Raw genomic sequence first — 26,447 nt, 5'->3', positions numbered from 1 at the left:
GTATAACAGGATTCTATTATGTCCAGTGGGAGTCCACATAATTATCAGCTCTGTCGCCACTGAAAGCCTAGGTAGACATCATTCTCTAATGCTAATGAATGAACAGCTTACTTGATGGGTTTTTGGATACTTACTATTAATTTGACTGCAACACCGTTATATTTTAACAGATGTATTTATCCTACAAGATTATGTTATAAATAAGCTGTGCACTATTATTTAAACTATAAGGGAGTATCAAGGGATATAGAAGCTGTCTGCCCAAAATATTTGTAATTATGTCCTAAATCATGACTGTCAAACTTTCACTAAATTACTGCTCAGAAATATTCTAACATAAGCAGTATGATCCTTTCTATAGAGTGAACAACATGACAAAAATCACAGAGCCATATTTTCCTCAGCCAGGGACATACATGTGTTCTTCCATGCTTGTGGCACGACTTCAACGTCATGAGCTCACACTGTCATTTATATGCAGTGAACTCAAACATGAACATTTTAAAATTATATTTGAGGTAGGGGCCATTTCATTTGTCTCCAGGCCAATTTATGTTTCAAAAGACAGATAACCTTTGGCACTGGACACAATTAAAACATGTGGGCTTGAAATACAGGTTAGCAGTAGAGTATTTTTCTAGCACACATGAGGTCCTAGGTTCAATCCTTAATGCTATAAAAAGAAAAATGAAATAACAACAACAACAGAACAATCATGATGGTCCAGAAGTGTCCCGTGGAAGGGTAGTCTGCAGTTTGCTCAGCCAGGCTAAGAACTGTGGGTAGCTTGGGTTGTAAATTTAATCTGCCTTGGTCAGGAGGGCTACTTCCTAAGTTGTTGAAAGCATCAGTAAATCACAAAGAAGAAATGCAGCTGTTTCCAGCAGTCACATTGCTAGTGTGACAGGCTGCTTGATGACAGTGTATGGGACATTTGGCTGGATGATGGACACACAGGATATATAAGAACTAAAAAGCCTCTCTTGGTAAGTGTGTATAGTTGACAGAGTGAAACTGCATATTTAGGGTGCATTCACCACGAGGCTTGTCAGTGAATACCAACAACTGGGCAAGGCAGGGGATGTGAGGAACAACTTCATGGCCAGGTGTCCTTCCTGGAGTCAGCCTGGACACAGCTCAGGGCAAGTGGACACTCCTGTGTCCCTCTTGAGACCTTTACTTTCACACAAGGTCTTTGAAAGTCTCTACCTCAGTATTTTTGTAGATTTGTAGGTGACTTATAAACATTTAAAATCAAAGATGCATTTTAAGGCCAAAAAAAAAAAAAAAGATAGGTTTTTTTTCAATTTTGTTAGCAAGGTGGACCCTTATAAATTGCCTTACAAATTAGAAGTGAGCAATTTCAAGGTTTGCTTTTGCTAGTTCTTGCCTGATAGTTTTCTTTCAAAGATACAACCCAGCAACAAAGTGCCCACTGTTCTCTCCCATCATTCTCAAAATCCTTCTGGAATGAAAATCACTTTCTTATCTTGATGTGCATTCATTTCTAGTAACCATTAGGGCAAGATAATTCCAAATCAGTTTCAATACTGAGAATCAGACACTGTATGCACAAATCCCCTTTGAGGCAAGGATCCTTGAGTTTAATCTTGCTCTTTCAATTAGAAAACATTACTATAGTCTTATGGAAAGTTCCAATTCTATGTTGGAGGTAACTTCAGAATAAAGTGATAGTTTTTAGAAATAAGGGAGGAAAAATATATCTTCTCAGATGAGCATATTCAGATTTAATAATTAAAAAGTAGGGATGTAACTCAGTGGTAGAGCACCTGTCTAGCATGTACAAAGCCTGAATTCCATCCCAGATAATGGGAAAACAAAACTAAACTAAACAAAAAGTAATTAGTTACTTGTTCTTGAGCAATCTTGTCTTCAACAATGTCAGATAAGTATGGATTATCATGATATATGATGGAAGGCGCTCTCTGACTGTAGGGCTCTGGGAATAGTGACACTGCCTTGGGTTTGCCTTGTAATCCAAACAAAATTTCCTTTTCACCGATTTGCTAGAGGTCTCTCTCGCTTTCATACCTTTAACGTTGTGAATTCATACGGTTGGTAACCTTTGAAGCTTTCATGGATGGCTGCCATGGTGTGAGAAGTTTTTTCCCAAAAGTGGAGCAGAGTGGTCTGTAAGGAAAGACGGTAAAGTCATTAATGTCTTGAATGCCCCCTTCTGACCCTGGTCCTCAGAGAAGTGGCCTCATCTATAACTTTGCAGGTGGTCTCCACTTACTGGCACTCATCTTTGTATCTCTGTTTCTCTGATGGATGGTTCTCTTAGACCTTGGTAGGTCATCCAACTGAGTTTTTATCAATGCTTGGGTTGCTCCTACCACTTGGGACCCTCACCTCTCCATCTTCTGTGTCCCACTCAGTACATTCTCCAAAACCAATGATACAATTGATTTCTCCCTCTCAAAGTCTCATTGGCATTCTTTTTTGTTTTTCTGAATGGGGGTGGTAGTGGTGAGACAGAGTCACATGGTGTGACCCTGGATGACCTGGAACTTGCTTTCTAGACCAGGGTAGCCTTGAACTCACAGAGATCCACTTACCTCTGCCTCCTGAGTGCTAGGATTAAAGGCATGTACCACCATGGCCCACTCACTGGCATTCTTAAAAGTTTTTTTCTGCTTGAAAACCTTTTTTAGAGGTTTGGGAAATACAGTAAAATCTTACAGCTTCCAGTTTACTTCCTAAACTTTGAATTCTTTGAGGACAAGGAATTGGATATAGCAATTTTCACATTCCTACAACTCCAAGCATCTTGTGTTTCATACATATTTGGAGTCACTGGCACTGAGGATAGACACAGGGCTACCCTGAAGGATCTTAGTATTAAGAGAGACAAAACCAAGCATGCTGAATAATCACAACATGAGACATGTAGGTTATTGTGCTAACAGGGTCCAGAGCAGTTTCTGGAAGAGGCACAGATGAAGAAGAAACGTATTCCAGGCACAAAGAACCCACAAAACAAGTGCAAGAAAATGGAAAATTCCACTGTGTTTATAGCCCACATTGACTGTACTGTTGATTAAACTTCAGGACCTTCAAGAGCAGAGAAGAGGATGCATTCAGAATCTGTGATGCCCAGGTCATACTTTCCGTTCAAACACAGAATTCCCCATTATCTAAGCCTCTGGCAATTCTTTGTTCATTAAAACAGATATCACTTTGTTACCTGGTACGTTGCTAGCATGTGAGATAAGAGATTGCATCTGCTTGCTCCAAGAAGATCCACCTTTTGACACACATCCATCTTCAATTTGTCAAAGTTTTTTTTTGCAAGGCGTACTTGTGTCTGTACCTACGAAAGTAAAACCAAGTCTCTGAGACACTCAAAACTCTATGAAGTTAAAATTTGCAGGTGAGGAAAGACCAGAGAAAGGCATCTCTGTCTTACATAAGAAAACATCATTAAAAGTTCCAGGCAGATGAGCAGATCTGACAACCATCCTTTAACTTCCAAAATACCTAGATAAGAATTATGATGATCATAATTTTGTAACAGACTTACTATACAAATGATATGTTTTGCAGAATGAGATTAATAACGCTGTCTCCTTGGGGCAATTACAAGCTAGTCATAGTGAGGAGACGTTTGGAGATGCAGATGCTAAAAACTCTTGGCTGCAGAGTGTTTCCAGTCTGTGGAAGCTGAGTTACCACACAGTCCTCAGTGGCCTTTTCCTTGTGTTACATTTTCTTGTGTAACACTTACTAAAATGCAGAAACTATCATTGATACAACCCTATGTACTGATTTCTATACTTTCTTGGGTTTCATTTTTTCTACTAACATCATTTTACTGTTTCAGAAGCCAACTGAGGCATTATCTCTAAGAATTTTGCCACTGCCTAAAACATATTTGCCACAGCCTAAAACATTCCTACCAATAAATTTTCAATTTTTATTATTGACTGATGAACACCAGCAAACCTCCAACCACTCATGAATCACACTGTAATGCAGGGAAGGAGTAATGGCCAGGAGAGTTTTCCACATGTTAACTTTATATATTATGTTACAAGAAAAGTAGAGTTGGCAAATTTAGAGGGCTAGAGATAGTTGAGTAGGCAAAGTGCTTAAGTAGAGTTTATGAAGCCCAGAGTTCCAGTTCCATTCCCAGCACTGCATAAACTGGGTGCAGTATCTCATTCCTGTAGAGTTCCAATCCCAGCACTGCATAAACTGGGTGCAGCAGCCCACTCCTGTAGCTCCAGCAATCTAGAGATGAAGGCAAAAGGGTCAGAAGTTTCAGATCATCTTTGGCTACATAGTGAGTTTGAGGCCAGCCTGGGCTACATGAGACCCTGTCTAAATCATGTATTTCTTTAAAAACCATGAAGTCAAAATCTCCCCTTCCTCTAATCCAAAGTGCCACCATATTATATTATGGATGAAGAAAGCCAGTCACATAAAAAAAGAACATTTTATTGAGTTACTTTTTTTTATGTATATAATCTATATATATTTAAATGCGTTCAGCTTGATAAATTCAAATATTAAATTATTTTACAAAACTCTTGAGGCATAGAACCTGGGCAGATGAGTTTTAGAAGTAATGCTGACTTATTATTTATAGTGTTTTCATCCTAACACACCAGGCAGCACAGACAATGTCTCTTTTGTCCACCACTGGGTCAGTGAGCAGCCTAGTGCAAGCCCGGGACTGAATACACACTTGTTGACTGAAGGAAGAACTTTCCCAAGCCATTTCTAAATGTCCATAATTAAAACAGCTTTAGAGATAGTAAGTGGGGATGGGGCTGGCCAGATTGCTCAGTGGATAAGGACACATGCTACCAAGCCTGATGACCTGAGTTCAATTCCTGGACTCCATAGAAGAAGGAAACCAACTCTCACAGGCTGTCCCTTCAACCTTCACGTGAGGGCTGTGGCATAAGTGTGCACGTTTCACTAAGAAAAAGTAGTGATTTTATTTTTCACGAAACTAAATAAATACATTATTTGATATAAATACGATTATTTCACTATCAATAATAACATAGTCACAGCTTACAAGTTTATAAGGAATTATACAATAATAGGAATGGTAGGTATAAATATAACAATTGATTTAATTTATTCACTGCGTGCTAATAGTCTACTTTAGCTGTTATAATGACCTTCCCTTGCTGAGGATGACAGAAGCCTTTACCAAGGCAAGGGCTCACTTAGGACAGGGCTGACTCTCTGATTTAGTAGCCACGCTACTATATTCCTTCAAGCACTTTATCCTACTGCCTGGAAAATCAAGAAGTTCAAAACTGGATCTTACCTAGAAATACAAGTTCCCCTTTAGGACTGTTGGCAAATGGAAAACAACAAGGCTAAACATTCAACACCACATCGATAGAATTAATACTCACAAGAATCGTGGCTGCGTGGATAGCCGCACACAGAATTTTCTAAGAATTCCTCTCAATTCTCTATCTGTCGTGCTGGTGAGACCAGTGGGCAACAGCTACTATGCCCTCTCAACTGTCTCACTCTGAGCACAAGCAAGCTGGAAACGGATTATTCTTTACCGCAAAGTGGAGACTCGAATATCTCCTCCTGGGAGCCCTGACTGTAAGAAGAGTTTAAGGTGAGTGACCTATCATTGATGTTCTGCTTTCCCCTGAGAGGAGCAAAGGATGGAAAGAAGAACAGGGGCTTCTGGGGGTCAGAGAAGAAGACGAAGTCTAGACGGACAGAATTTTAGCAGCTGAGATTTTTGCTGTAGAGCACCAAAGGTCAGCATTATTTGGCCAGAAGGACCGCTTCAACTGGGATCCTGAAAGACATCTGTCCTCAGCCTTAAACTTGTAAGGGGGAAAGAACATGTTTGGGGCATGTTGTTCATTCAATACATGTTTATAGAGCACATATGAGTCAGGTTAACTATGCATGGCAGGGATTATCTGTAAAGTAATAATACATATAATATATAGTCACTAAATGTTTATGAATGAATGCACATTGTTATGAGCATCCTAATATATAGTCACTGGATATTTGAACGCACATTCTCATGAGCATCCTAAGCTTCTAAGGAGGAGAGAAAAGTTAACAATTATAACACAATGAAAGAACTGTAACAAAAGAACTGTAATCAGGCCTTTTCTTCAGAACCGTCAGCTCCCCAATAATGACAAGGAGACATTATTAATTATGAAAGCTCAGCCAATAGCTTAGGCTTATTTCTAACTAGCTATTATACTTAAATTAGCCCATTTCTATTAATTTACATTCTGCCTTGTAGATTTATTACCTTTACTCTGTATTGCTCATTCTGCTTTCCTGCTTCTTCTGTGTCCGGATGGCGACTCTGCCTTCTTCTTCCCAGTGTTCTCTCTGCCACCTAAACCCTGCCTAGCTATTGGCCATTTAGCTTCTTATTAAACCAATTCAAGTGATACTTCTTCACAGTGTACAACAAGATTTATTCCTCAACATAGAACTGAGAACAGAGAGAACACAGACCAGGGAACCAGGAACGCTGCTGGGGTCAGGGTCATTGTAAAGCATCGGCATTATTACTGCTGGGCAGAGGCATCACTGCAGGGCGATGGCATTAGAGCCCCAACAAGTGTCCTTCCTGTATCTTCTTACACTTGGCGCTGTGACTTTGTAGTCTCCTTTAGCTCTGAAATCAGGCTTGGCCATGTGACTTGGTGTTGGACAATGAGAGGCTGACAGATATAAGGAGACTGGAAACTTGAAAAAGGGAATGCCAACATGTTTCCACTTTCCCTCTGCCTTCTCTGGGATGGCCATGAGAACACACTCAGATTGGCCAGCTGGAGGGGCGTGAGCCACATGGCATGAGGAGACTTGAGGAGGGGACTCAGCCTTTATTAACAGTCTTTCCCTGCCCTGTAGCTGACTACCATCCAGCATGTGAGTAACCCCCCTACCGGAAACACCCTGTTAACCATAGACTTACAGGCAATAAAGAGATGTTTATTGTTGTAAGCACTTGAATGCTATGGTGGTTTTATTTCACAGCATGATTATAACCACAGATTATTGATGTAAACAGTCAGGAAACAGGCAAGGAGGGCTTCTTAGAAGAACGAATACTAGAGGTGGCTCTCGGAGTAAATCTAAGGTCCGTAGAAGACTGCCTTACTTACATGGAAGCTCTAAGTTTTCTAATAAGATGCAAATTAAACGTTTTTCTTGGGTACAAATTTTGATTTTTTTCCTCTATACGATCAGTTACTCATAGGTGCTCACATTCTACAAGACAGCTTGTGTCCTTTGCTTATAACATACAACTTATGAAATCATACAGTTTGAGATGTGCCTCAGATAATTTTGTTTGGATTTTGAGGGGTAATTTTAGAAATGGATTTCAATCTTGACCCAGTGAGTTCTGAGAGGCCATATGCTTTGTGTGTCAACAATGATTATTAAAACACTTAACGCACTGCTGAGCTCCCAAATGCTATGTCCTTTCCATGCCAAACAAGGAGGATGTGATACTGCTGGGCATTTGGAATCCAGAACAATTTGTTTAATAGTTTGTGTCCCATGTCTGCTCTCTAAAACACACTTTTAGCCTAGGCAAGGAAAAAACTCCAAGGACCCAGCAAAGCGCAGACCACCACTGCGAGAGCAATTTCACATGCCTTCAGATGCACTTGAGTGAGAATGTTTTCATTATCATTCCTCTCCATCCCATATAAATTCAATTCAATTACATAAACATCTTAAGGAGCCCCTGTGGTTTTCAAGGCTCTTTAAAATTTTTTTCACTCAAATAAATGCACCCTTTGTTTATTTCTTCATTTCATTTCTGTTACCCCACCTTTCTCCTCTTATTTCTCAGACTTTCGGAAGTGATTATGCATATTAGACCCTCTTTAGTCTGGGTCTTGTCTTCCCCAGGCCACAGAAATTCAATTTACCTGAGAAAGCAGCCAGGTCTCCACTGCCAAAGCTACAAGGCATATCTCTGTACTCATTCCTCCTTACGTGAAATTCTACCTTTTAGCCCCCAACTTGAACTACCCAGGGTAAAGGCAAAGTCATCCATCCTCAGTTCATTCTGGTTTTGCTACCAGTGGGGGAAGCGCTTCATGTTACCCCACAACCAAGTAACCAGAGCATACTTTTGTTGTTTTCTAAGGGTTTTATTTCCTTTAAGAACATAAGAAAACAATCCCACTCTTAGACCTTCTTTCAGGACATAACTGATACACACACATGTGCACACACATACTCACACATATACAAACACATTCACACATCTGTGCACACACACAAACACACACTCATGCACACACATACTCACACAAACACATACATACCTGTGCACACACACACATAAACACACACACCCATGCACATACACACCCATGCACACACACACACACACACACACACACACACACACACTAAAGGACACACATCCTAAAAGGACTGAGCATGGCTACCAGTGTGAAAAGTAGTCCCGCTGTGAGGTGAGGCAGGGAGGAATATGAAAAGGTCCTAAGAGAGAGGTAACAGGGCAGGCCATAGACTGGTCATGGACGAGCATAACTGGGCTTCTGAGAACATGTATCAAGGTGGTATAAGATGGAGCAGGAGGGGAGCAGGAGGAGGTCAGGTCAAATCATGCAAACTTACTTGGGTGCTTAGACTTGTTTTTGACCTAGACATGGCAGAACAATCTTGGAGGCTTTTCAGCAAGGGAGAGCCAGGACTCTGTTCTCGGTTTGGCAAGATCACTTGGTGCAGTGTGCGGACAGGCGGGAGGAGAGAGGTGGAGGTGGAGAAGGATAGATCGAAATTCAAGGGGAATGATGACAGAGCTTTCCACAGAGGTGGTGATGCTGGGGACAGAAAACAATGTGCTGACCCAAGAGAGACTCAGGGGACAAAAGAGGCCCGGAGGAGAGAGAACATGAGAGAAAAACCACACCCTTCCAGTCCTGTTCTGTGCCCACAGCTCTCTTCTATATATGCCCTATGGTCCAAGGACCTCTGATACCCGAGAGTCTTCATTTCAACGTATGCGTTACCTCCACAGCTTCATACAGTGACCTCTCAGGGCGTCCTTGAAGGGACTCTGACCCTGCCACACGATGCCTGGCCTCAGCAACTCTACACAGTACCTGCAAGCTTTCATCCTTTATGCCTTTAAAGCCAGTGCCATATGGATAAGGATTCCAAGTTCTGCAGTCACCATGGGTTATACTCATTTCCCCAGATATATCAGCTTGGGTGTGCCGACTCTAGGGAAACTCTCTCTCTCCTGGGCAGCTGCTTCAAAGACCAGGAAACCCCTCCCCAATACTAGCCCCATTCTCCTCTCAGGCTTTCTCTTTTCACACAAATTTCTGTGCAAGCTGGGTCCTTTGAGGTGGAAGGGGGGTCTTGTCCAATGTAGAATGCCAGGTTTCTCGTTGGTAGTGCTAATCCCTTCAACGGTTACAGCAGCCTTGATGGCAGCCGTCTTCTTCCTGAGAAACTTGGATTTGTTTCAAATTTGTTTCAAATGTGAAAATGTCTGACCATGCATCTTTCCTCCTCCTCCTCCTCCTCCTCCTCCTCCTCCAAACAAATTAATCCATTGTCTTTCAATTCAACTTCACTCAACTTCTCAGACATAGGCAGGATGAACAAAGCAAAATTTTTGCCCAAAATATCACACAGATGGTCCCAATTCTAACTCCTGGTGGAATCCTTGTTCCTCTCCAAACCCTCAGGAGGCAGGCCTTGACGGTCAGCAGTTCTCTCAGCATCCTTGTCTTCTAGGCTCCTTCCAGAATGGCCCAGTGAGCTCTGTTTACAGAATTCAGTGACTTTTCTAGCCCAAAGGTGCAAACCCTTTTACATTCCAGCCACAGGAAACGTTTCCAGATCTAAGAATCACACGGCCAGATTAAACACAGCAGCCGGCCCACATCTCAGCTGCAATTTCTGTCTTAGTTTCTTTTCCTGTTGCTGTTATCAAATACTGACAAAAGCCATTAAGGAAGAAAAAGTTTATTTCAGTTCATGGTTCAAGACACAGTCCCTGGCAGAGAAGTCAAGGCAATGGGTGCTTGAAGCAGCTAGTCATATCACACCCACCATCAGGAAACAGAGAAGGATGAATAGATGCTGGCGCCCAGCTTGCTTCCTCCATTTTATAAAGTTGAGAATCCCCTGCTCAAGGAATGGTTCAATCCCCAGCTGAAGATGGATCTTCCCATACAATCAACATAACCAAGATAACCCCCGCACAGGCTCACCTGGTGGACCAACTCCCTGAGTTTCTAGATTCTCTCCACTGACAACCAGCACTAAGCATCATCGCATTTTAAACCACGTGAAACCCACCATAACGCACCATGGTGGTCTCAGCTGGAGGAACCAGATCCCTTTCTTAGGATTTTGAACTTGAAATAAGGAAAATTAGTCTCAGTTTGTCACTAATGACAAAAGCTCTAGAGGCAGGAAGTCCTGATATGAGTTTGTGATGATGTGCAGAGAATTGGTCTGCAGAGAAAAACAGAAAGGGAAAAGGGAAGCAGAGGAGAGACAGCTCAGCAGGCGAGAGTGCTCTGCAGTCCCGAGGACCTGCCGGAGTCTGAATCACTCGAGTGCATTACTATATATACTACATACACACAGCGCACCAGGTGTGTGCTTGCACACCCACACCCACCTCACCACAGATACACACGCATACACATACACACCACATCACAGATACACACATATGCACACCCACCCACCCACACACCACAGATACACATACACATCCAATGTACACCCACATATACATCCATCACAACACACATACACACACACCACACACAGATACATACACATACACACATATGCCTCACCACACCACAGATACAGATACACACACACACACACACACACACACACACACACACACACACACACACACACAATTTTTAAAGACCAGAAGGAGACAGGGAGGCAGGGAGAAGAGGAAGAGCTCTCTGATCAGCTCCCTCCTTTGCCTCAGTGAATTCAAAATGGCTCCCTGTTACCTAGATCTAGCCGGCAAAAACCTGGGCTGTTCATAGTTGCTTTTTGGAAATTCTTATGAGAGACTCCAGCAAGTTTCATGATAAAGATCCCTTTCTATTTTTGATTATTACAATCTTTCTGCATTTTTTTGCAATGAGAGAGGTAGTCATAGTTATTGCAACTTTAATTTGCATTTCTCTGATGACTAATAACGCTGAACTTTTCATTTTTAACTTATCTTATATAATTTTAGTAACATGTCTATTCAGAGCTTTTGCCTAGTTTTAAAAATTGGGCTTGTCTTCTGATTACCGAGTAACAAGAGTCCCCCATGTGTTCTGAATACGACTCATTATCAGATATAACTCTGGAAATACTTTCTTCAAGTCTGAAACTGCCTTTCGTTTCTTAACAGTGTCTTTTGAAAAGAAAAGGTTTCACTTTTGATGAAGTCCAGTTTACCAACTTTGCTTTGCTTATTTGTGTTCTTTGAGTCTTAACAAACCTTTCCCTAGCTCAAGACAACAGAGAATTCCCCCCTACCCTTTGTCTTCCAATGTTTTCTTTTAAAAACTATATATTTATAGCTATTTCAAGTTTGTTTTGTTTTATTTTTCTCAAGATAGGGTTTCTTTGTGTAGCCCTGGCTGTCCTGGAACTAGCTCTGTAGACCACGCTGCCCTTGAACTCACAGAGATCCTCCTGTCTCTGCCTCCTGCATGCTGGAATTAAAGATGTGCGTCATCACTGCATGGCTTTAAGTTCATTGTTGTGTATGGTATGAGATGGGGTGCAGGTCCATTTTGTATGTGGACAGATAACTGTTACAGCATCATTTGTTTTTTTTTTTTTTTTTTTTTTTTTTTTTAAAGATCCAATCACCCATTGCACTACTCTGGTATCCACAGCAAAATCATAAGGCTATGTGCACGTGGGTTCAGTTCTGAGTTTGCTATTCCCTGTCTTTTATTTATGTGTGAACATTCTTAGACATACCATGGAGGTTACTATCAATTCTAGGAAGTCTTACAGTCTAAGTCCTAGGATTTTGATCCCAGTCCTGTGTGTGTTGGAGAGTAAATCTATGGTTTCACATGCTAACCATATGCTCTATTGCTGAGTTACATGCCCAGACCTGATTTTATTCTTTTCATCATTATTTTGGCTATTTCTGAGCCTTCTACCAAAACCTTGTGAATTTCTACAATAAACATTTTGAGGTTTGTGAGACAGCTCAGCTTTGTGACCTCAGGTCCATCCCTGGAACTCATATAAAGGTGGAAGGAGAGAATGGATTCTTTGAGGCTGTCCTTTGTCCCTACATGAGCCATGGCATGCAGGCCTACACAAACACCATGCTCATACACACAGTAATTTTCTAAAACACTGTTCAGGCCAGAATATGCCTGTAATCCCAGCATTCAGAGGGGAGGCAGAGGCAGATGAATCTCTAAGTTTGAGGGCAGCCTGGTCTCCACAATGAGCCACAGGCCAGTCAGGGATACATGGTGAGGCCTGTTGTGGGATATTTTTATACTGTGTGAAGATGTATTGCTATAATAAAGAGCTACATGGCCAATAGCTAGGTAGGAGAAGACAGGCAGGATTTCTGGGGAGAGAGAAGAAGAGAAGAAGGAATCTGGGAGTGGATTATGCCAAGGAGACACCAGGGACTCACTGAAGAGGTCAGACATGTGGTACAGAGTAGAGGTAACCAAGCCATGTAGAAAAACATAGATTAATAAAAGCATGCTAATTTAAGTTATAAGAGCTAGTGGGAAAAGCCTAAGCTAATGGCCAAGCTTTCATAATTAATAAGTCTCTGAGTGGGCTGGGATCCCAATGAGAAAGTATTGCTACAGAGGCCAGAAGAGGGTATTGGATTCCACAGAACTGGAGTTACAGATGGTTGTGAGCCATTATGTGGGTGCTGGGCACTGAACCAATGTCCTCTTGAACAGCAAGTCCTCTTAACCACAGCCATCTTTCAAGGCCTTTAATTCTCTTTGTTGATGTAATTTCTAGAAACTTCCATGGACACTTATTACTAGAAATATAATTAATTTTTGTGGTGTTACATTATTTCTTGTGATATTGTTAAATTCAACTATTAGTTTTAAATGTTCATTAATATTCCTTAGATTCTATAAATATCTCCATAGCAACCCCCATCTGTACAATGTTGCTTGAAAATGAAGACAGATAAACTTCTCTCTTACAAAATTATGTCTATTATTGATTTTTTTTTTTGCCTTTACCTACTGATGTGATAACATTGAGTGGAAGTTGTTATGAGCAAACGTATGTCTCAGTCATGGTTTTATGGAGGAAGCAGTCTTTTGTAGCCAAGCATGTTCACTGTAGAGTTTTCATATGTCCTCATTATCATACTGAGTATATGTTTCTCTGCCCTTTGTGATGACTTTTGCCAGGAATGGATCTGGATTGTAGCAGGTGATTTTCCTGTCTGTGTTGATTTGTTGCTTTTGGTCTCCTCACAGAGCAGATTAAATTGACTGACTTTAAACTGACCTCCACTCCTTAGTAACTGCACTCAGTCAAGCTACATTACTCTTTTATCTACTGTTGGAATTTACTAATTAATATGTTTTACAGCTTAATCCACATGTCATATAGGTCACTGTTTAAAATGTAAACTTGGGCGACTTTCACTATATCCCCAGACTTGCATAAGCATCGCTCAGTCAACTATAGAACACTCCATTAAGTTGCCCCCAGAAATTCCATGCCTGTTCCTTTTTCTTTGCTTTTTAAAAGGCAGGATTTCCTATGTAGCTCAGGCTGCCCACAAACTTCCAATCACCTTGCCTCAGCCTTTTTAGTGCGATTTTTCTAATATTCTAATAACAAATTTATCATCCATATCAATGAGACATATTTCTATGTATTTTTCTTCAAATGGTATTTTCAGTTTTTTTTTTTAAACTGGAGGCAGGGGAATCAGAAATTGTAGGCCAGCCTGTGGTATGTTAGTAAACAGACACTCCATTGTTTTTGCTTGTGTACTTCAAGGAATTGGTCCATTCCATGTGAATTATCGGCCCCGTGGGCCTGAAGCTGTGCATGCTGAATTCCTCTATGCATCTGGAGGATCTTGCTGTCTCCAGACTGACAGCCCAGGACTTCTCTCTTCTGTTCCTAACCCATCTGAGCAGGGCATCCATTTGACTGATTTTTATTCAGAGGGCCAGCTTTGGGTTTTCTATATTGTTTTGATATATAATTTCATTTGTCTGTGTTCTTAATCATTTCTTCCCTTCTACTAGATTCAGTTTATTTATTTATTTATTTATTTATTTATTTATTTATGTTAATTTTTGAGAAGGAACTTTAGATTACAGCTCAAGAGAATGCTTGTTTTCTAAAGTTAACAATAATGGTACAAGCTCCCCTCAAAGCATTTTTTTATTTGTATCCTACCCAGCTTGATACATTGTGATTTCCCTTTTTCTCAAAATATATTCTCATTTCCCCTGTGATGTGTTCTTTGGACTCATGGGCCATGTGGATAGATATTATTTCGTCTCTAATTATTTGGGAGATGACACAGTTAAATGCTTGCAACTGATTTACAGCTGTTATTGTTTCAGATAACATTCTTTGTGACTTCAATTTTTAGGAAGTTATTTGGGAGCTAGGTGTGAGCTCAGTGGTAGAATACTTGTCTAGCCTACGTGACTTAAAGTGGTCCTAATATATACAGCATAGAGCTAAACCTTGCTTTTACAAAATCCAGTCTCCTCCCCAGGACATGACAGGGAAAATGCACCCACGAGCTCTCAACAACATGGCTACTTGAACAAGACTTGCATAATGACATCGCCAGTTGACAAGCCAATGTGGATGGGGGACATTCCACAGGGCTGTGCCCCTAGATGAAGAGCCACAAGTGATTAATGTCTGTGGAGAGAGAAGAACCAGTTGCCTTACAGGAAGGAGCTCCTATATAGGTTGTTAGATCCCAAGTGGTCTGACTGCATAAGCCTTGGTAGTGTGCAGTCTTTCATGGGACTGACCCATGTCATGTCAATTATCAAATCTGCCAGCTTCCAGTTGTCCACAATGACAATTCTTTGTATCTCTGTAGTATCTCAGTGCCTCCATACTGATAGTTCATGAGTTTGCTCTTTTATTCCTAACCAAAGACAAGGACACATGTACATAATATGCATACATATTCACACATGTGTGTGTATATATATATAGTGAAACTTAAAGAAAAAAAGAGGTCATGAATTTGGGAGGGGGACAAGGGAGGATAGGAGGGCAGGGATGATGCCAAGGCCCGAAGTACTCATGAATAAAGGTCTCCACAAGTTAAATACAAACTCCATTTAGCAAGAAAGGATGCAGTCTCCAGGACACTTTTCTGCATTTTATTCCACTTTGTGCATAAAGAGGACCATGAAACATATAAAATACAGAGAGAAAAAAGCATTAGCCTAATGTAGAGTCAGCATGAACTCTTAGGACCGTCATACTTCCTTCCTAAGTTGTACATGGTTGTTGCAGCACAGTGCTCATTGTATGCAGCAATCTGTTTTAGGCTTGGTTAAACATCACAGTAGGATTTACTGTATCAAACTTGACTTGGTAAAAATAGGACAATATTTGCTTGTCGTGCTATTTCTGGCATCTCTGAGCTCTCAAGGCTCCCTGGCAGTGTTTCAGTCCTCACAGACATGAGTTCTGAGGCACAGCTCACACACATCTGGTGACTAAATGTGTTTGAATACAACTACTGCACATCAGGCCCTTTCACACACTGGGCTTCGGTGTTCCTGTCGGGCTCTTTCCACCCCATACAGTTTAAACACTTTTTTCCTTGATGGCCATAAAAGTAAAGCAGGGCCCAGGGGTTCTGTTTCCTTGGCTTTCATGTGAAGGTGAAATCATCTGAAATGTATTTTCTGGCTCTGTGCAGACCTGTAGGTCTAAATTGAATGGCTAACATGCAAGGAATGAACTGTTATGCACCTCTCTAGGCAGGTAAGCAAGGCTCCTTGACCCAATTACTGATTACGACAGGAGGGGCAGAGACGATCAGGAAACACACTGTACTGGAAGACGGAGATGGCTATTACTGGAGTCACATCAGAGAGATCAGGAGTCAACTGAAGAGTTTCCTGGTAGCCAACAACGAGCTGATCTGAGCATCAACAAAGCTAATGCAGGTAATGATGAAAACACACACATATACTTGTCTATGAGGTCATAATGAGATTTATGAACAAATATAAAGTCGAACAACTTCACTGGCAATTTGTGGAGAATACCTGAACCAATTCACTGTCTGGGGGGGGGGGAAGCTGCTCATTTTGCCTTTCCTGTCAAACTGTGCACTCCAGGATTTGCTGGGATGTGAGGGAAAGCTAGTCATTCCTGAGTCAGGCACACACACATGAAGCAGGAAGACAAAATGTGTTTAAGTCACCTGTTCCCAGGAGTGGGCCTGACTTTCCAAGGTTCCACTTCACATTCACTACAGCTTTATTACTTGAATGCTTTTGAACTTGAGCCTGGTCTAATCGTCAGCCTTTCTAACTTCACATTTATTTATTTCCCTTCTTTCTTCTTGTCTTCCCATGGAACGCCATTGAACACTTACACGTTCCAGGTGGCTGGGGATGTAAGAGATCTACTGAATTGTTTGCTTTCTGGACTACATTCTACTGTGTGTGTGAAAGGAGTGCAAGACAGGTGTGGGGCAGCGTGGGGGGCAGTGGGTCTACTTTCTGTTTTAGGACCTAGCTGTACAAAGGGCTCCTGGGACATAACACTGGGGAAGAGAGCAGGAAGAAACGTGAAAGGAACCACTCAGATACCAAGCAGGAAGGGACTTCCGAGCAGAAGCAGCGAGTGCAAAGGCCGCGGGGTGGAGTACCCGTGGTTTGTTTAGGAACTCGTCATCCCTTGCATTTCCCCTCTCGTTGCTCTACAACCCTTTCTGATGTGTAGGGCTGTCTACAAATATACGTCTTCTTAAACTCAGTGGATGACTTTAAAAAGGTTTCTTATGAAAATGTGCACATAATGATATGAATGGCTGTATATGTATTTACAGAGAGCTCGTGTGTGTGTGTGTGTGTGTGTGTGTGTGTGTGTGTGTGTGTGTGTGTGCATGTGCGCGCAGGAGGAATATCTGTCCACAGAGTATGTGTGGAGGTCACAGGACAACCTTGGGTGCTGTTCCTTGCCTCCCACCTTGTTTGAGACAGGGTCTTGTCACTGTATACTCCAGATTAGCTGGCCAGCCAGCAGCTGGGGACTGTCCTGTTTCCACCTCAAGTCTTGCTATAGGGCACTGAGATAACGGGTATGTGTTACTGTGCCTGACTTTACATGGGTTTCAGGGATTTGAACTCAGGTCCTCACATTTGCATAGCACATGCTTTTTTAACACACAGAGCCATCTTCCCAGCTCCTTTCCATTCTTTCATAATGAATCTAGTACATAGAAATCAACTGCTTGAATATTATGTATAAACTTTCTGTCCATTACATTATAACATGGGGGGGGGGGAGAACATATTCTCCATAGTTCAGAGAATGGATACATCCACCATTTTTTTTTCTTCAAGACAGTGTTTCTCTGTGTAGCATTGGAGCCTGTGCTGGAACTTTCAGACCAGGCTGGCCTCGAACTCACATTCACCCACCTCTATCACTCGAGTGCTGGAATTAAGGGTGTGCACCACCACCACCCGGCTGAACACATCCATTCTTAACAGCAGTGGTCTAAAATTATATTTGAGAAGCCCGCAACTAAATGCCAAGGAAATATTTTGAGGAAAAGGTGTTTTAGGGGCTAGCAAAATAGATCAACTGGTAAAGGGGCTTTCCATAAGCCTGATGACCTGAGTTCAATTCCCCAAACCCACATAATGGAAGGAAAAAGCCAATTTCTGCAAGTTGTGTTTGCTCTGACCTTGTCAAAATAAATATATGTCGAAAAATTAAGTAATTAGAGAGGTGAGGGGGTGCAGTAGGTAACGCTGGTATCGGGGACTAGGAGTCCAGAATCTGCATGGTGATAAAGCTCAATGCCTGGGCTTGTCATGTGCAGGACCTCAGTTAAAGAAAGAATCAGAACTGGAAAGGCACGTGGGGATGTGGAGGGCAGGCAGTTCCCCACAAAGACCTGGACAGAATGTGCTGGAGAGCTGACTTGATTTAGCTGGGGGAGCTTGGTGTATAGGTAGATTTGAGAGACAGGGAAAGTTGAAGTCAATAAAGAAGTGAAAAAAAGGAGAAAAAGAAGGGACCTGTACATGCTTCATGCTGTGGCTGGGAGGGTTAAATCAGTGTTTCGGACACAAGAAGGAACATGTGACTGTCATTTCATTTCCTCCCAGCCATGTACTATGACCTTTAACAACCTGGCAATAATGAATATGCCATGACAAAGTCAGGTTTCCAGCTTTGTATTGAATTTATAGGACAATAAATAGAACGCTCTAACCAGAATTTCCACACACATCAAAACTGTTCACACTAGACAAATGTTTTGTGTCCATCTGGACCAGCAGAAAGCCCCACAGACTCAGCCCACCCATGTGTTTGTATAAAGCATGTCATGTGACTTTCACTCAGGCACATTTTCTGATACCCATGGAAGAAAAGAAAACAAACAAACTCATCCAATTTCTTCTCTACTCTGCTTTCCAAAGCCCAGGTTCTACTGTGTTTTGATTACAAACCAAAAGTTAAATGGAGGTCATAGGTTGAAGAGTCATCTTGTAATATACCATTTTACAACCGTTTAATACTGCACTTTCCTCATGGTAGAAAAAAGAATGAAAGGCAGGAAATTATTTGCCTAATATCTGCTTCATTGCAGCAGAGAGAGGAATAACCCAATTAGAATCATTCTCATCTCCTGTATACGTAAACTCCACACTAGACCCAAGCTGACTGCCATACCTCCGATCTCTTTCCCACATCACCGCAGCACCATGTCATTTAAGCATTCTACATTATTGCCTGTCAACCACAGCAGGCTAGATCTGCCTGTTTTTCCATACTTCCTCTTCCTGGAATGCCTTCTCATGTTGTGAGATATTTGCACATTTGTGAAGGTGTATTGCTGTGATCGGTGTAATAAAAAGCTGAATGGCCAATAGGAAGGAGGTATAGGTGGGACTCTGGACAGAGCGAGAGTTGGGAAGAAGAAAGGGGGAGTCACCAGCCAGACACAGAGGAAGCAGGACATGCAGGAGGAGAGTAAAAGCCACAAGCCACATGGCAGCATGGAGATGAATAGAAGTGGGTTAATCTAGATTATAAGAGCTAGTTAGGAACAAGCCTAAGCTAAGGCCGAGCTTTCATAATAAAAAGTCCCCATGTCATTATTTGGGAGCCGGCTGGCAGGACAGAGAAAGACTTGTTACATTCTCACTTCCTGTCCATGTAATAGTTCTTACCTTTTGTGATTTCATTCAAAGCTCTGCTCCTTTCAGAACCTCCTCCTGCATTGTTCCTCAGAAAAAGCAGCTTTTACTTCTCTCCAGCCGACACACAGAACTGTTACTACCGAAATGTTGCTCCCTGTGTGCCTAGCTACCGCCTGCATTATAAGCATGAGGGTGGAGGTTACACTCTCTAATTTTATGAAGGGAAAGTGATGTGATATGCCGTGTAGTTTGCAGGCATGCGAAACGCCAGTGAGGAGGTTCCTGGAGTGGGTGAACGGGTTCCTCTTCCAGCAAAGCCTTCCCACTGCTAAGCACTACTTTTAAAAGTACAAGCATGCATGGTTTGCTGAATGGCTATTCAGGTTTTTTCAGACATGGCTGCTCTTCTCCCTCACCCCTAGTGACACTCACGGATCCACATACTCAGGCTCCTAGTGCACTTGAGAATAGCCCTGTAATATGATTTTGTTACTATTTCAGTCAGGAAGAAGGAAACTGGGGTGTAGAAGCCTGAGGCAATGTGTCCTAAGTTTACTCAACAGATAGGGGTGTGGTCCAGACGTGGAAACCAGAGTTGATTTCATTACATCACTGAATCCTCTTAATTTTGGCAAATCTCAGATCCCAAATGACTGGGGAGGTGCTTTGGAGACTGCTTTCCCTTGTCATTTTGTTAACTGATTATGTTAAAAACAAAACAAAATACTCTAATGCATCAAAAGTTTGTCAATCTAGCTTTTTGTTTTAGAACTTCAACTGTCACTCACTATATAATGGCATCCTCAGATGCAGGCTCAGAGGAAGAGATACAAGAAGCTGGAATACGGGCAGTTAAACTATCCCAAACCATATAAAACTCATAATATGGAGATATGTTTCTGATTGATATAGCCAGCTCTCACATTCTAATGCTGTTCATATTTACTCAGCTGGTGACTTTTTTTTCTCCTGTTTTCTGTTTTTATCTTAAGAAACTAATTCTGTCATCAGAAAACTTAACTGACTGGATTCACTTCCTCTTTCAGGTCACTAGTGGAAGTGTTAACTTAGGTCACATGACGAAGGGCAGAGTACTGACTTTATCAATTTCTCTCTAATCTGAGAAGCATTCCAATCAGTAGATGGCAGAGACCAACACTTCCTTTTTCACCTATCATATTCCTTGTGCTCTGTTGCAATTCTAGACACGTTTTTAACAATGAGTGAGTGTGTTCTAGATCAGCAGCCATGGAACACTTGGGTTGTGTCATTTGTACACTCTCCATCCATCACGTTTTGATTAGCAATCACTCCTTTGTCAGCATAGGCTTAACAACACCCGACTTTCACTGGGACGAGAACATGCTTTTGTGGCTGAGGCATCTAGCTGTTCTCTGAAATCCAGTTCCTCTTCTGTATCTTTCTGGACTCTCTCCCAAATAAGTATAGCTCCGAGAAGAGATTCTTCCATGGAACAGGCAGAGTGACATGTGTCATTTCCAGGTGTGCCCTATAGGATCTGTGTTCTTTCCCTTTCTTGAGAATTGGGATGTCATATTTAGCCAACAATGGCAGCTAAGCGTCTGGGACTGCAAAGCTGTTGCTTGCCTGGGTGCCTTGGATTTTTAATGGAAAGATACCCTGCTCACCTAGATACCTTCCTTGGACTATTTTGGGTATCTCTTTGCACCATAATCAAGCCTAGACTATCCTAACAATGCAAGGAAAGGATTAAGAAGCAATTAAATGACTTGAGATTCTAGACATAACATTGGAAGTGCATTAGAGTTGAACAGTACCATAAAAAATTGACAGCTAGCCAAAGATTTATTTTTATTACCCCTTGCTTGATCAACAAGAATGCTATCAATAGTATCTGGCGATTAGTGAAGTATCAAAAATCACTGAAGCATTCAAGATCTTTCCACACTCGTTTTAATGTTACTGAAAATTAGAAATGTTGTGTAGCTGTTTGGGGAGGGTGGGGAAGTATGGAGCCAAAAACAATGAAACGGCTAGAAAAATTCTTCAGTGTTTTCTTTTGTCACAATCTTCCAATTGAGAGGTTCTCAATGCCTCCCCATTGAACTTCCAATGCTCTTAGGGTGTTACTCTAGCTCTGCAAACTAGATTCCAAATGTTAAGCATATATTCCTTGAAAAAGCAGGAATGCCCTTTCTACACTGTCCAGAGACACAGTCTTTTAATACTTAGGTCTAGAAGATATATGTGTAAAATAATGGAGAAATAAAAATGTTTAAGGAAACACCAAAGACACGGTCCTTTTCTAAGAACTTCTAATTTAAACTCATCTTATCCTACTGTTCCACAGCTTCAGCTATTTTTAAACTCTTCTTACTGAGGTGTAACTTCTGTGCAAGAACAAACTATGACGTTTACAGCTCCATGAACTTTTCAATGTGCACACACACCCGCGTCTACCACTCAGAAACACACGTAGAACATTTTTACCACTCCAGAAGTTTTTTGTGCTATACTCTGTCAATACTGCTTGGAAACTACTATGAATAGTCCACTGTATGTTAGGAGAAGGAGAAGACTTCTGTGGAATTACGTTGATACAATTTCAAATATGCCATCAATAGTTATTAACCCCCATGGCAACATGTCGGGGAAGAAAGGCATCCAATTTGGGGGGCTAAAGGGCCTGGATTCCATACCCGGATGAGAAGTTCCCCAGCTTTGCAGCCTTTGGCAAATTAACTTTTCTGAATCTCCACCATTAGAACTAGAACATAAGCATAAGCTAAATAAGAGACAAATCTATTTGAGAAGCATTCTTTAAAAGGCATGCTTGGTGCTATTGTGTGGGGTTATGTGCAAGATCTTATATTTGTCACATGATAGGCAGTTACACCCCTCTGTACCAGTAGCAACAAAGGTAAAGAACATGTAAGAACTATGCATAAGGCATGATCCTTGCTCTCGGCGAACTTTCAAACTGATGGGCACATTAGTGATATCGGTATAAACATCACAAAGATGCACTGAAAAAGAACCCTCAGAAGGGAATAAACCTAAGATTTACAGAACCTTATTTTTCATTATTTGCTATATTATCACTACAAAAGTTACTCAGGAGTATTTATTAAGATATTCCTCTTACTAACAAAACAAAAAGAGCTAGTTAATTTTCTAGCATTCTCTGTTCTCAGAAATCCATGGGTTTTCAACTTCCACAACCAAGGTCAGAATCACCACACATTCGGTTGGTACAAGTGGAACCCAAACAGGAGAGTGCTCAGGTGCACTTTGAATGCTTGCTTTCCCAGAGAAAGGCAGGCCTCATTCCATTTCTGTAATGTTGGGCCTTTGGTTACAGATGTATGTATCTTCAGGCTCCAGGAGGACTTGAGAGAGAGCAAGCAAGCTAGGCCAGCTGAACCTTCTATCAATAAGACCCAGTGCATTCAACAGAGAAAGGGCTCCACTCCTGATTTCAAAATAACAGCTGAATTCATGCAACTAGTCATTCTGTTAAGAAGTGGAGCGGCAAAGGGTGGATGTGGGGGTTGCTTTAACCGTACTCCTTGGGGAAATATATTACAGTTAAAAGTCACAAGGCAGCTTTCTCACTTCCCAGGCCACTTATAAATAATCCCTCTAGAATACATTTAGTGCTGCAAGAATAATTCACACTTGACATAAGATCTAATGCCCTATTCTGGATTAAAACCTTGTGTGCCTAGGAGTTCAGGGCACATTGAAGGGAGATGAAAGAGATCTGCAAGCCTACTTTAACATTGTTTGGGATTAACTATTTTTAGGATACAAAAGGAAAAGAACAAGAAAAAAAGATATATAAAAACTTTTGTGTTTTGGTAAAAAAAAAAAAAAAATTGAATTAACTCCGAATCAGACTTGAACAGATGGGCTGGTGAGATGGCTCAGTGGTTAAGAGCACTTCCTTCTCTCATGGAGGATCTGAGTTTGCCCAGCACCCACATCAGGTGGTTCACAATTATCAGTAACTCCAGCCCCAGGGAATCTGACAATCCTCTTCTGACCTCTGAGGGACCTGCACTCTTGTATACAAACCCACACACAGCACACATTTAATTAAAGTACAGAACAGACTAAAATAGAACATTTAAAAGCAAAATGGTTTAATTGTATCTATCTTCCATTTATTTATTCATCCATCCATCAACCTATCCATCTATCTACCTACTGTCCATCCATCCAGTGAGGTATGATTTCTAGTTATAATTAGCAAACTGCTTGTATTGATGGGCATGTGAGTGATATCATTTTTTAACAATAATGACACACTTCATTGGGCTCTACACTTTTATTATCTCTATTAACAAAGCCCCCCTTCTTCAGTCTTTTTTGTTGTTGTTTTTTGAGACAGGGTTTCTCCATGTTGTTTTGGTGCCTGTCCTGGATCTCTCTCTGTAGACCAAGCTGGCCCCGAACTCCCAGAGATCTGCCTGGCTCTGCCTCCCGAGTGCTGAAATTAAAGGCGTGCACCACCACTGCCCAGCTTCTTCAGTCTTAAAGTACCCTCCATGGGGCTACCAAAGCAATCTTCCCTCAAGCCACTTCTCTGGGGCCACTTCCTTGCTCAGGAACTTTCATAATGACATGATTTCAAATGTTAGGCATCAAGGCACAGAGTCATATTCAAACCCTTTTTCCTGTGTAATGTCACCTCCAAATGACAGATGGACCTGTTGTAATCATGCATAGGTGTATTGTTTTTAATAATGAGTGAGGAGTGGGTATAGGAAATCGGCAGGAATTTTTGGTAGAATATGAATCTAGAAGACTTTCAGGGACACAGAAATTTGTTGTTCTTGTTTGAGATAGGGTCTCATTCTGGAGCCCAGGCTGGCTTCATGCATTGTAGCCCCGAGCTAGCCTCTAACTCACTGGAGTCCTCTTGCCTCACCTCTGAAGTGTTGGGATGACAAGTGTGAAACCGCACAGCAGGTCAGCATGAATACCAGAGCTGCTGGCAATCCATAGTCAATCCAAAAACTACCCTGCATTTCTTAGGGAAGGCCCTGGGGGAGGAAGAGCCTTTAGGCTGTGCTTCCCAGGGTGGGAAAGGGATGCAGCACTTGTAATTTGGTGGAAAGATCTCCTGTATTTGCTTTCTTCGGGCTACAGGGAGGAGGGCCAGGGGCCTAAGCCAAGCTGCCATAAGGACAGATGCAGAAGCCTGGCTTCCCAGTGAATCTGTTTGGATAACTGGAGAGGGCGGAAGATTAAAATACAAACCAGAGTGAATGAGCCACAGTAACCAGTGCTGGTCTCAATCACAGCACTTGGTTCATCAGCATTTGCTTAGACGTGTGTCTCTCCCTCTAACACTGAGCCCATTGAGGGCTGGGATCGGTCCTGTTTGACCGTATCCTCAACACTAAGCCCGGAATCGGGCACAATGCAAGGGCTTTGAGTAAAACGTCTCTGAATGGATGGATGAAGGGAGGGATGAAAGGAAGAAAGGAGAGCAGGGCCTGATCGACTGAAGTCAGTACAGCAGACAGAGGCTTAGGACGCATTTACACCAAGGCTATTGTTTGACAGTGGATGTGAGACCCACAGACGACGGAAAGCGCTTGTTGAGGCCCCACAGTGGGTTTAGAGCTGGACCCAGAACCCAGGACAGCAGGATCCTCCTCCTCCCCCTGTGAGGAGCCAGAAGACAGCTCTCACAGTCACCCTTGTGTCTGCCAGCTGGGTGCTGGGGATGCAAAATACATTTTCCCATGGACGAAAGGTTTTTTTTCTCCACCCCCCCTCCTTTTTTTTTTTTTTTTAAATGGTGGTTCGGTTCCCAGGCCAGGCCACAAAAGCTTATTTACCCCAGAGCTGAGCTCAACTATAAAACCAGCGGTAGCTCAGAGGCCTCGCTGAACCCCCAGCTAGAGCTGCAGTCCGAAGGGCAGGTGGGCAGCTGGCTCTGCAGGGGGGGTGGGCAGCTCTGCCTTGCGCAGACCAGGAGAGCGGGCGGGGGCGGGGCAGGGGGGCTGGGCAGGGGGCCCGGGCAGCAGCTGCAGGAGGCTGCAGCGGCTTCTGAATGCCTTGGTGGTTCCTAAGTGGATTGTTTGTAAGTTGGGAACTGTCTGTACTTAGAAAGACGGATTTCAAGAGGTACGGGATCCTATTTCACTTGAAGGCCCACAGTAATGAGGGTTCTTTATTCGTAATGAAGTAGCCACTAATTGGAGGGACAGGCTCGGGAGGCTTGCTGGAATTCTGTACTCCTGGACCAGAACTGAGTAATATTATGCAGTAGCCTGGCAACCCCTTACTTTTGCACAAGATTCATATAAAAAAATCTATCATGAATGCCTGTCTGACGTCACTGTGTTTATTATTAATAATGATAATAACAGGGCAGCTTATGTGCAGCATTAGGTTGAGAATGTGAACGGAATTCTCGGCTTCCTCAACTTTTTCTCCCCAGCAAGATTAGGAACATTTGGAAAATCCTTCCCCCAGAGTGGGCTGAACGCCTTTGCATTTGCCCAGAGGAGACACGGCTCCAGTGTCTTAGAGCTCATCCAAGGGATGAACTTTTTCCTTCCTCCTCCTCTTCAGAGAGGCAGGAATATTCCATAGACTCACAGATGCTGTAAAAGCGAACACAGAGAAGAAATGTCAACAGAATCGAAAAAGTTACCAGAGGGAACCGATTAGAATAAGGCAACACAGCTAGGCTTTCTGGATTTAATGAAATATGGTCAGCTGCACTGGAATGTTCTGGTGCCCCCTGGAGGATTCTGAAACCTAACAGGACTGGTTATTTAGTACCTCTCTTTGGATGCCTCTGAAAACCCTGAAGAGGCAATGTATTTCTTCTCCCTGGTTCAAACAGACTTAACCCCGCTCAGCCAGGCAGGACAAAGGAGGAACGAAACCCAACATTTAAGAGGCGTTAGCCACCATACGTTTGTCGTTAGCCACGGAGGCTCTTGGATAGGGAGCAGAGCCTATTTTTGGCTTGTGAAGTTTATACATCCAACAGTGCAAAGTTCACAGCTGCATGTG

General features: G+C 42.2%; 1 protein-coding gene across 8 annotated transcripts in view; it reads right to left on the bottom strand.

The window, feature by feature from the left end:
- Ica1 (islet cell autoantigen 1) overlaps nt 1-26,447 on the bottom strand; it is a 143,278-nt gene that overhangs the window by 37,583 nt on the left and 79,248 nt on the right. For all 8 annotated transcript variants that reach the window (XM_037203514.1, XM_028869860.2, XM_037203515.1 and 5 more), the window contains exons 7-8: nt 3,209-3,334; nt 2,053-2,151 (exon numbers count right to left, since the gene is read on the bottom strand). In XM_037203514.1, coding sequence (XP_037059409.1) covers nt 2,053-2,151; nt 3,209-3,334 — 225 coding nt within the window. The remainder of the gene's footprint in view (nt 1-2,052; nt 2,152-3,208; nt 3,335-26,447) is intronic.

This window comes from Peromyscus leucopus, chromosome 3 (assembly GCF_004664715.2).
Source record: "Peromyscus leucopus breed LL Stock chromosome 3, UCI_PerLeu_2.1, whole genome shotgun sequence".
Taxonomy (NCBI): Eukaryota; Metazoa; Chordata; class Mammalia; order Rodentia; family Cricetidae; genus Peromyscus; species Peromyscus leucopus.
This window is presented reverse-complemented; position numbering and strand designations above follow the sequence as displayed.